This window comes from Erythrolamprus reginae, chromosome 2, assembly GCF_031021105.1.
Source record: "Erythrolamprus reginae isolate rEryReg1 chromosome 2, rEryReg1.hap1, whole genome shotgun sequence".
Lineage (NCBI taxonomy): Eukaryota > Metazoa > Chordata > Lepidosauria > Squamata > Dipsadidae > Erythrolamprus > Erythrolamprus reginae.
In genome coordinates, this window is record NC_091951.1 from 270,681,938 (window position 1) to 270,694,419 (window position 12,482).

The following is a 12,482-nucleotide window of genomic DNA, read 5'->3' on the forward strand; positions in this document are numbered from 1 at the left end:
CTCAGGAATTCTGGGAGTTGAAGTTCACAAGTCATAGAAGAGCCAACGTTCCCTACCCCTGATCTAGTACTTCTTCTCTGTTATAAGCCTTCAATTACTGGAAGATTGCTATCATGTCACCATCTTTTTGTTAGACTAGACATACTAGTTCCCTCAATCGGGCATTGTTTTCCATACATTCAGGCAGAAAAATCGAAAGCAGAACTAAAGTAGCTTGTGAGAGTTGTGTATAATGGGGTGAGCTTCATTTCTGTTCCCTTGAGATATCTGGGCTCAATCCAGACATCTCAAGGGAATAGATGGAGCGACAGGCCGAGAGTTCAGGGAAGGCCTCTAACTGAAGCATTTTACAAAATTTGCCCGGCTAGTGCCTTCAAGAATTATGAAAGTGATAGAACATATTCAAAATAATATTTGAGACTCAAGCTGGTTGATCCCCCTCCCCCCAAAAAAGAAGTACATTTCTATTCTGAGTGACCACCAAGATCTCTGAGTGTTTAAAATTTAGACTGTTGCTATTTCTCCACCAATTACTTAATGGGCCACTTTTTATCTATCTATCTATCTATCTATCTATCTATCTATCTATCTATCTATCTATCTATCTATCTATCTATCTATCTATCTACCTACCTACCTACCTACCTACCTACCTATTTATTTATTTGATTTTTATGCTGCCCTTCTCCTTAGATTCAGGGCGGCTTACAACATGTTAGCAATAGCACTTTTTAACAGAGCCAGCATATTGCCCCCACAATCCGGGTCCTCATTTTACCCACCTCAGAAGGATGGAAGGCTGAGTCAACCTTGAGCCAGTGATGAGATTTGAACCGCTGACCTTCAGATCTACAGTCAGCTTCACTTAATTATATGAAGAGTAGGTACATGGGACACTTCCTACAGTGGGGGAAAAGCCACCAATTGTGCTAAGTTCTCTCACTTAAAAAGATGAGAGAGGCCTTTAATTGACACCATATGTAGACCTCAAGTATGAGAGACAAATTTCTCCACCATAATTTGCAAATACTGTAAATTCTTTCCAAATCAGACAATGTGATTTTTCTGGATGTGTTTTCTCATGTTGTCTCTCGTAGTTCAGGTTTACCTATGATGTAAATTACAGGCCTCTGTCATATTTTTAAGTAGGAGAACTTGCACAACTGGTGGCTGACTAAATACTCCCCCCCTCTGTACATGCTGTATGACTTGATCCTACTTTTAAAAAGCTGCACAAGTGATGATAATTGAAGAGTGAGGCCAGTGAGATCTTGACATGTTCATGCTTTATTTTGAAGCTTCACATTGCTGAACATCCAGCCGGTCATTTGGTGCTTAAGTGGCTAATAGAACAAGATGAGAAGATGAGTCAATCTGGCAGAGAAGGTATGTTGGAATATTTATTTATTTATTTATTAGATTTGTATGCCGCCCCTCTCCGTAGACTCGGGGCGGCTCACAGCAATAATAAACAATACAGTGATCCCTCGAGTTTCGCGATCTCGATGTTCGCTAAACGCTATATCGCGAGTTTTCAACCCGGAAGTAAACTCCACCATCTGCGCATGCGTGCCCTTCCACGCATGCGTAGATGGTGGAGTTTCCCCGCCGGGCAGAGGCTTCCCTGGGTCTTCCCCCTCTTGCCCCGGTAAGGCGCGAGCAACGGCGTGGGCGGGTGGGCGGCACACGCGCGGGGAAACCCCAGGGCCGCTTCTCAGCTGAGAAGCGGCCCCAGCAACAGCGCGGGGGGTGGGCAGCACGCGCGCGCGCGGAGGAAACCCCAGGGCCGCTTCTCAGCTGAGAAGCGGCCCCAGCAACAGCGCGGGGGGCGGGCAGCACGCGCGCGCGCGGAGGAAACCCCAGGGCCGCTTCTCAGCTGAGAAGCGGCCCCAGCAACAGCGCGGGGGGCGGGCAGCACGCGCGCGCGCGGGGGAAACCCCAGGGCCGCTTCTCAGCTGAGAAGCGGCCCCAGCAACAGCGCGGGGGGCGGGCAGCACGCGCGCGCGCGGAGGAAACCCCAGGGCCGCTTCTCAGCTGAGAAGCGGCCCCAGCAACAGTGCGGGGGGCGGGCAGCACGCGCGCGCGCGGAGGAAACCCCAGGGCCGCTTCTCAGCTGAGAAGCGGCCCCAGCAACAGCGCGGGGGGCGGGCAGCACGCGCGCGCGCGGGGGAAACCCCAGGGCCGCTTCTCAGCTGAGAAGCGGCCCCAGCAACAGCACGGGGGGCGGGCAGCACGCGCGCGCGTGGAGGAAACCCCAGGGCCGCTTCTCAGCTGAGAAGCGGCCCCAGCAACAGCACGGGGGGCGGGCAGCACGCGCGCGCGCGGGGGAAACCCCAGGGCCGCTTCTCAGCTGAGAAGCGGCCCCAGCAACAGCACGGGGGGCGGGCAGCACGCGCGCGCGCGGAGGAAACCCCAGGGCCGCTTCTCAGCTGAGAAGCGGCCCCAGCAACAGCGCGGGGGGCGGGCAGCACGCGCGCGCGCGGGGGAAACCCCAGGGCCGCTTCTCAGCTGAGAAGCGGCCCCAGCAACAGCGCGGGGGGCGGGCGGCACGCGCGCGGACAAGCAGCAGCAGCGAGGCGGCGGGGAAACCCAATCTTCGGCTCCTCGCTGCTGCTGTGGAAATAAAAACACCATCTGCGCATGCGCAGATGGTGTTTTTACTTCCGCACCGCTACTTCGCGACAAATCGATCATCGCGAGGGGTCCTGGAACGGAACCCTCGCGATGATCGAGGGATCACTGTATATAACAAATCTAATGATTTAAGAGAAACACTAAAAACCCCATTATTAAAAGCAAATACAGTGGTACCTCATGATACGAACCCCTTGTCTTACGAACAACCCGAGATACGAACCCGGGGTTCAGAAATTTTTTGCCTCTTCTTATGAACTTTTTTCTTCTTACGAACCCGCCACCGCCGAGAAGCCCCGCCGCCCGGCTGTCGCTTTTTGAAACAGCCGGGGGGCTTCTCAGCGTCCTCCTGAACCCAAACGCCAAACCCGAACTTCCAGGTTCGGGGTTCGGGAGGCCACCGAGAAGCCCCCCGGCTGTTTTAAAAGATGACAGCCGGGCGGTGGGGCTTCTCGGCGGCCTCGCAAACCCGAACTTTTGCTGAACGTCGGGGTTCGGGAGGCCGCCGAGAAGCCCCGCCGCCCGGCTGTCACCTTTTGAAATAGCCGGGGGGCTTCTCAGAGGCCTCCTGAACGCCGAACCCAGAAGTTCAGGTTTGGCGTTCGGGTTCAGGAGGACGCTGAGAAGTCCCCCCTGGCTGTTTCAAAAGGTGACAGCCGGGCGGCAGCGTTTTTTTGCATGTTTTTTGTTGTTGCACGGATTAATTGACTTTACATTCTTTCCTAAGGGAAACAATGTTTCGTCTTACGAACATTTGGTCTTACGAACCTCCCGCAGAAACCAATTAGGTTCGTAAGACGAGGTATTACTGTATACACACAAACATACCATGCATAAACTGTATAGGCCCGGGGGAGATGTTTCAATTCCCCCATGCCTAACGGCAGAGGTGGGTTTTAAGGAGTTTATGAAAGGCGAGGAGGGTGGGGGCAATTCTAATCTCTGGGGGGGAGCTGGTTCCAGAGGGTCGGGGCCGCCACAGAAAAGGTTCTTCCCCTGGGGCCCGTCAAACAGCATTGTTTAGTTGACAGGACCCGGAGAAGGCCAACTCTGTGGGACCTAACTGGTCGCTGGTATTCGTGCGGCAGAAGGCGGTCCCGGAGATATTCTGGCCCGATGCCATGAAGGGCTTTATAGGTCATAACCAACACTTTGAATTGTGACCGGAAACTGATCGGCAACCAATGCAGACTGCGGGATGTTGGTGTAACATGGGCATACCTAGGCAAGCCCATGATTGCTCTCGCAGCTGCATTCTATCTGTTAATATCTGTTAATCAGGGTAAAATTAATCAATAGACCTTTAATTGGTAGAGGGTTGGGCAAAATAACAAGGTCCTGGTTTCCATTTGGGCTGCCTTAATTAAAACAACTTCTCTCAGTGATGTGGCTCCAAGAACAGGGAGAATTGCTCATAGTAGGAATGGAAAAGTATTTCTGAAAAAGATGGGTATGCCCTTCCAAGGCAGTTCATGGGATAAATTTCTTTTTCTTTGAATTCAAATATGTGCATATGTGAATAGCGTAGAAAATTAGATTGAAAGCGCGTCTGTCCTGAATGCTACCAACCATCATTGTGCATAATCTAATCGGTATCTCTTTAGCGAAAGCAGATGTGTTGATTAATATTAATTAGTAACTGATCTGAGATGGTAAATGTATAATGCCTGCTTTGGATTCTCCCAAACAGGATGTTTTGCAAGAATCCTGATAGAACATGTGGGAATTGATCTCCTAAAGTCCTGGGTGGATGTGAATCGTGGTGCAATTATTCTGTGCCGGTATGTAGAAAGTTTATAGATTACTGAACATCCGTGTGGGTTTGTTTTATGCAATGACCTACTTATTTAATATTAATATTTTAAAATCATTGTTTTTTAAGAAGTGCCTGTAACCATTCCTGCCAGTAAGCACACTGCAGTTAACTTATTGAATCATCTTCAAAGTTTCATTACTTAGCTTTTAGCATCATCATCATCATCATCATCATCATCATCATCATTATTATTATTATTATTATTATTATTATTATTATTATGTCAATACAACACAGCAAACAAGATCACTATGCTGGATTTCGTATTTCATCACCAGTCGGGCGCTTCCCAAGCACCTAGGACTGCGTGATGTAGCGGCGAATTATGTTTGCCGATTCCAGTAAAGCGGCCTTTTGCAATTGACAGATGGAGATTTTGTCAATTCCGATGGTTTTCAAATATCCGCTGAGATTCTTTGGCACTGCGCCCAGCGTGCCAAGGACCACTGGGATCACTTTCACTGGCTTATGCCAGAGTCGTTGCAGCTCGATTTTCAGATCTTCTTATTTCGCCAATTTCTCCAGCTGCTTCTCCTCAATTCTTCTGTCTCCTGGGATTGTGATGTCGATGATCCATACTTTCTTTTTCTCCACAATCATGATGTTTGGTGTATTATGTTTCAAAATTCGGTCAGTCTGAAATTGGAAGTCCCACAGTAGTTTTTGACCACATTTTCGGGCTTATGATCCCACCAGTTCTTTGCCACTGGTAGATGGTAGTTCCGGCACAAGTTCCAGTGGGTCATCTGTGCCACAGCATCATGTCTATGCTTGTAGTCAGTCTACGATCCTTTTGCAGCAGCTGAGTATGTGATAGATTGTTTCGTCTATTTTTTTACAGAGTATTATTATTATTATTATTATGTACAAGGGAAGTAAGCTGAAACTTTGCTACATTTAAAAAAAATCAAACTGCTGTTGATAGTTTTGTCCCAGTGGACTGTCTTTCTTTGAAGGTAATAATTTGTCTGTCCTGGAGTTTATGATGTCTAGAGGTTCTGCTGTCACAGCCTTCATAAGTACCACATTCTTTCTCTATAATGTGGTAATTTGGCTTATTTCAATCAAGCAACCTACAAAGATTGTTTGTTCAGAAATGTGAATAATATAGACATTATTGATTCTCTTATATACAGTACACATCGCAAATGAACTTGAAGTTTGTGCTCTTAAGACAAGCGGTTTTCTTGAAATTATTGACATAACTTGAAGCAAACAAACCTGAGAACACAACAGCTTTGTTTTAGAATAAATCAATGTGATATTAAACAAACTATTTGCAGCATCTTCATATATATAATTATTTAAAACACACTGCTCAAAAAAATAAAGGGAACACTCAAAACATCCTAGATCTGAATGAATGAAATATTCTCATTGAATACTTTGTTCTGTACAAAGTTGAATGTGCTGATAACAAAATGAAATTGATTGTCAATCAGTGTTGCTTCCTAAGTGGACAGTTTGATTTCACAGAAGTTTGATTTGCTTGGAGTTACTGGTTTCCCTACCTTAGGCTCACACAAAGTGCCTGTCAGTCTGACAGTACCCCTGGCCCGCGTCCCTCCAAAATGTATTGCTTCTCCTAGCCAAGCTCGATTAGCAATGCATAAAAAAATTGAATAAATAAATAACGTAACTGGCCATGTATTTAATTAGATGAATCCAGAGTTTAGGCAAAGATAGCTCAAATTGAACTTGAGCACCATTCGTTCCCTAAAGGAGGCATATCCAGCCTCCTGAATTTCCATGAGCAATTGTGTGACTATAAAAAAAGAAGTGACTTCTTTGGGAGATGTCCTACTGAATTTTTCATCTTGGTCTGCTTCAGAACCCCTGCAGATCTCTGTATTTGATACAACAACCCATCCAGTATCTTATGTATCTAATGCAGTGTTTCCCAACCTTGGTAACTTGAAGATATCTGGACTTCAACTCCCAGAATTCCCCAGCCAGCATTCGCTGGCTGGGGAATTCTGGGAGTTGAAGTCCAAAAATCTTCAAGTTACCAAGGTTGGGAAACACTGATCTAATGTGTATGTATTTTATCTATTGGGTTTTGGTTTTTTTAGACTTTTTAATGTAAAACTGCTATTTTAGATTTTAATTATTAGATTTGTTACCATGTATTGTTTTTATCACTGTTATGAGCCGCCCTGAGTCTACGGAGAGGGCGGCAAACAAATCTAATTAATAATAATAATAATAATAATAATAATAATAATAATAATAATAATAATAATAATATAAAAATAATGTAGATTCAGAAGCAGAGGTAGAGTATTTATACCGTATCTTGCTCTAGCGTTGTATGAGAATTTGAGAAATTCTCATGATTTGTGTAATCAGCTTAAATTTCCGCTCCAAATGTTTTGGTAATCTTGGTAGCTGCTTACACCCATACGTGTCCTTCCTAAAATAGTAACAAGCCTGTAAAGACAAAATATCCTAGAAGGCTCATTGCAGTCATCTGTATGCATATTATATAACTTACGTAATCTCTTCAAATATGTAATACTAGGTCGAGTACTTAGATAAGGCAGAACTATTTTGGATTATACGGAAAAACAGATGTCTTTTTTCTCAATTCAGGCTACTTTAATTCTTTCCTTCTGTTTGTTTGGCAGAATCATGATTTTTTTGATTTTTTTTTAAAAAAACACAAGGTTGGATGTGCAGTTTAAGTGGAATATTATAAAAATTTCAGAAGATTTTTGCAGGCCACCATAGTCACACTGAAATAAAATCAGACAAACAAACCTGCTTAATTTCCCTGGATAAGTAATGAAAGGGTTTTTTTTTCCATTTTCCATCCCATTATTAATCATGATACCCTTGTGAATTTGCAACCCAAATACAATTCTCCCTTTACCTCTTTTCAAATTATTTTTAAAGCAAAAATCAGAATCAATGCTTATAGCTGAACATGGGATGGAAGTAGCATAGGTTGCTCACATTGTTGACCTATGATAATGCTTAGATGTGTGTAGCACAGTAATGGCAAACCTATGGCACGGGTGCCACAGATGGCACACAGAGCCATATCTGCTGGCACGCGAGCCGTTGCACTAGCTCCAACGCGCATGTGTGTGCCGGTCAGCTGATTTTTGGCTCGCACAGAGCCTCTGGGAGGGCATTTTTGGCTTCCGTAGAGCCTCCGGGGGGAAGGGGGAGGGCGTTTTTATCCTCCCACAGCTCCATGGAATTTTATTTATTTAGCTTTTCTTTTATTTATTCAATTTTTATGCCGCCCTTCTCCTTAGACTCAGGGTGGCTTACAACATGTTAGAGATAGCACTTTTTAACAGAGCCAGCATATTGCCCCCACAATCCGGGTCCTCATTTTACCCAAGGATGGAAGGCTGAGTCAACCTTGAGCCGGTGAAGAGATTTGAACCGCTGACCTTCAGATCTACAGTCAGCTTCAGTGGCCCGCAGTACAGCAGTCTACCTGCTGCACCACCCCGGCTCCAAAGGAATCCTTTGGAACCTGGAGAGGGTGAAACATGAGCCTATTTGGCCCACCAGAAGTTGGAAAACAGGCCTTTTCCAGGCTCCAGAGGGCCTACGGGGTGCAGGGAAAGCTGTTTTTGCCCTCCCCAGGCATTGAATTATAGGTGTGGGCACTCACACATGCGTGATAGTGCGCCACACACTCTTGGCATCCGATGAAAAAAAGGTTCGTCATCACTGGTGTAGCACATAATTCTGAGCAATCTTTCAATGTCCTTTGATATCTCTAACCATGCTCTCTTTCTTGCCTACTGGCAATAATTGACACTTGGGCAAACCATTTTGTGATAGTTCAATTCATTGAGTAGGCAGTTACAGTCAAGAGTATATGCGGAAGGAGAGGCTGAGGCCTTAAGATATTCTGGTATGGGATGCTTCAGTTCATCCCTTTCCCAAATCCTGTTTCATATTTATTTCACCTGCCTTATTCAGGCACATAAATATCAATGATTGTGCCAGTTATACATCTCTGTCAGGGAGGAGTGTGTAAATTGGGAGAAGTAGGCTGAGATTCAATACTGCTTGCAAGGCTGAGTTGCTGTGGGTTCAAGAGCTGACTAGACTGCAGGATAGTATCACTCTTAGTTCTAGATGGTTTGTGTTATTACCATGCTGTTTGGGGTGCCCTTGAACTCTCAGCTCCTGCTCAAACAGCAGTTATGGCTAGAAGGGCCTTTGGCTCAGTTTCAACTGATCACAAATTCCTAGAGTTAGAAGGGGTGCTTGCCACATCATGGGTGGACTACTATGTTGCATGTGGGGTTACCCTTGAAGAACATCCAGAACCAGCAACTAGTGGCCTGCATGCTAACTGGAATAAACTGATGTTGCCAGATGATATCAATGATTCAGGAACTGTATTAGATGTTGCTTTGTTTCTAGTTGTAATTCAAGATGCAGATGATCATTTTTAAGAATTGACCTGGCGACTGGTGTTCTTTGAGGTTGCCTACTCCAGATAGACCAAACAGTTGAAGTTGTATGAAAATATTCCTAATGAATAAAATCTGAGAGTAAATGCAGTCCTATTTAAGAAATTTAACTTAATTGAAAAAACATTCGGATACACAAAGACTCTGTTTTTTTCCTGACAATTAGAACATATAAAGTGAATTATTATTATTATTATTATTATTATTATTATTATTATTATTATTATTATTATTACGAGTCTACCGAGAGGGGCGGCATACAAATCAAATAAATAAATAAATAAATACCTACTTCCTTTCTGCTCATGGGTCTCCGATAAATTCCAATTCCCGGAAAATCACTTCTTAGAAAATAAAACTCACTCTTTATTTTCAATCAAGCAGGATACATAAATTGCAATGCAGAGTTTTTAAATAGCATATGAAGCAGACAGTTCTATATCATTAAGAACCCAGCCTCGATTCAGCATTTTGGAAGCATGCCAAAACTAAATCCTGATCATATTCCTAGATAACTGTCTTCTCATAAATCAAAACATAGACAGAAGTTCACCGCCAACTTTTGCTAACACAGGAAAACAGCAGAGAATGTCTTGGGGTGTGATGTCACTTCCAGGCTATATAAAGGAAGGTGTATGGGAAATGGGGGCGTGGACTTTCAACGTTTGTTACATGGAAGAGCTGAGAAACTGTGGCAAGCCTGAAAAGAAATTCTAAAAATCATGGTCTCTGTCTCCCAAGACATTCTATGTCCCAATTTTTTCTTCAACAGAGAACTATTCAGTTGTATATTGATCTGTCTGTCATGTATTAATTCAGCTTGTAATAATTCTTGATTTTTAAAGGATACTGTTTAAAACATACCTTAAGTCTTCTTTTTCTTCCTCTTACAGCCTTCTTCAGAGCTCTGATCAAGAAGTTGCAACCCAAGTAAAAAATGGACTAAAGAATGTTATTCCAAAACTAAAAAGGACTAAAAACTCTACGGCAGCAGCAAAGGCATTGCTGGAGAAATTATTATCCTAATTTTAATAATCATTCAGTTCCTTTATGACATGGCTGTCAAACTCATGTCGTCATGGCAGCATCACATGACATATCGGGACTTTCCCCCTTTCGTTAAACTGGGTGTGGGCGTGGCCAGCGCATGATGCATCCGGCCTGCGGGCTGCGAGTTTGATATAACCCTGCTCTATGACAACCAGACAACCTTTTTAAAAGAAATGGAAATGGAGAAGATTTTGGACAGTGTTGGGTTAACTGACAAAACACATTACACAATTTAATTTGCGAATAAATTCTTATACCTTTTCCAATGTATGGCCTCTTGAATTTTGCTACTCAAATTTCTTTTCTGTTTCTAACCTCCCACTATTTATTTGGAGTCAGTATGATATCATAGCTACGGTATTAAGCGAGGAACAGGGAGACCAGGTACTACTGGTAGTCCTCCCTTAGTCCTGCAGATTTCCTTGGGTGATTTGGAACCAGGCATCCTCTCTAAACCTATTTCACTGGGATTATTGGTCAGCGTGGGTGGAACAAAGGCAGTTGTACAAAAGGCAATATTGGTCTAATGCAGTGGGGGGCTGCACTTAGTTCTGTTTACCGGAGCGTCTCCGGGTGGGTGGTGGGCATGTGGATGGGAGTTGGGTGCGCGTGAGATTTGCATGAGAAGCGAAATCTCGCGTGAGGACATGCATATTCACGAGATTTCGTGGCTCTTCACCACCACTTCCCTCCAGCCTTCGCCCAAAGCCCTATACCAGGAGGCTGAAGCAGACCGCAAGTCGGAATTTCTGTCCCCCTGAAGGGGGAGACTCTCTGCAGCAATACAAATTTCATCGCACATATACGGCCCAGGGGGCTTAGTTTGAAGACTCCTGATTTAGTGCAATAAAAAAAATGCAAATAGTTTTCCTGTGGACTACCAAAATTTTCTTACAAACTATCAGTGGTTTATGGACCACCAGTTCTTGACTGCTGATCTAGATGACTCTTGTTCCTGTCTCCTTTGATCTCCCGGATGATATTATTATTATTATTATTATTATTATTATTATTATTACTACTACTACTACTACTATTATTATTTATTAGATTTGTATGCCGCCCCTCTCCGAAGACTCGGAGCAGCTCACAACAACAATAAGTACAATAAACAATGATACAAATCCAATTAATAAAACTAGAATTAAAACCCCTTAATATTAAAACAATACTACACAATCACACCATTCTCAAGTGCTATAGTCAGAAGAGAGGGAGGAGTTAATCCCCCCATGCCTGGCGACATAGGTGAGTCTTTAACATCTTGCAGACGACAGGGAGGGTGGGGGCAATTTGAATCTCCAGGGGGAGTTGATTCCAGAGGGACGGGGCCGCCACCGAGAAGGCTCTTCCCCTAGGTCCCGCCAGACAACATTGTTTAGTCAGCGGGACTCGGAGAAGGCTAACTCTGGGACCTAATCGGCCGCTGGGATTCATACTGCCATGTGCATACGCACTTTTGGAACCCGATGAGAAAAAGGTTAGCCATCACTGACCTAGACTGTGTTCTACATTTCAGGTTCCAGTTGTATAAAGCCTGATAGATAGAAGCTTTTCCATAAATCCAGTTTATTGAATTTACCGATTACCTATTTGTCTATTTTAATTATTTAAATAATTTATGGCTAATCCCAGACGTACAACAATTCATTTAGTGACCATTTGAAGTTACAAAGGTTACACTCAAAAAAGTGACTTGACCTTTTTTTCCCACTTAACAATTGTTTCAGCAAACCAAGGTCAGGTGATTTGCATCCGGAAACTTCACAACTGACTCATATGATGGTTGCAGTGTGTGTGTGCAAGGGGAGTCCCCTTTTGCAACCTTCTGACAAGCCAAATCAAACCAGATTCATTTAACCTGTAATTTAAGAACTGGGGTGATTCACTTAACAAATGTGGCGATAACAGTCATAAAACGGAGCAAAATTCAGTTAGGTAGTTAGTTATTCAATTTTTTATGCCGCTCTTCTCCTTAGACTCAGGGCGGTTTACAACAGGTTAGCAATAGCACTTTTTAACAGAGCCAGCCTATTGCTCCCCACAATCCAGGTCCTCATTTTACCCAACTCGGAAGGCTGGAAGGCTGAGTGGTGATGAGATTTGAACCGCTGACCTGCAGATCTAGCAGTCAGATTTAATGGCCTGTAGTACTGCACTCTACCCGCTGTGCCACGTCGGCTCTTTTAACCAATTCCTCATTTAGCAATATGCATTTTGGGCTCAGTTTTTGTTGCAACTTGACTATCTGTACATGGTTACCCATTTTTATCAAATATCTCCAGGCAGCCAACAAAGCCAGTACATAAAATAATGGCAAAAGCCGCAAAGCAACACATAAATTGAGTTGTTGAAGCGTGGAACTCATTACTAGACTCCATGGTGTCAACCCCCAACATTTTTCCCTTAGACTTTTCACGGTTGACCTCTCCAGATTCCTTAGAGGTCAGTAAGAGGCGAGCATAAGTGCAGTAGTGTGCCTTCCGTCCCCTGTCCAATTGTCGCTCCTATATTTTATATATCTTTTCTCCCATTCA

At 44.0% G+C, this 12,482-nt stretch overlaps 1 protein-coding gene across 2 annotated transcripts in view; it reads left to right on the forward strand.

Moving 5' to 3' along the window:
* The window catches only part of PUM3 (pumilio RNA binding family member 3), a 45,755-nt gene extending 35,549 nt beyond the window's left edge, over positions 1 to 10,206 (forward strand). For both annotated transcript variants that reach the window (XM_070742601.1, XM_070742603.1), the window contains exons 16-18: positions 1,299 to 1,386; positions 4,325 to 4,415; positions 9,789 to 10,206. In XM_070742601.1, coding sequence (XP_070598702.1) covers positions 1,299 to 1,386; positions 4,325 to 4,415; positions 9,789 to 9,921 — 312 coding nt within the window. In that variant the 3' untranslated portion in view covers positions 9,922 to 10,206. The remainder of the gene's footprint in view (positions 1 to 1,298; positions 1,387 to 4,324; positions 4,416 to 9,788) is intronic.
* Positions 10,207 to 12,482: the final 2,276 nt, after the last annotated feature.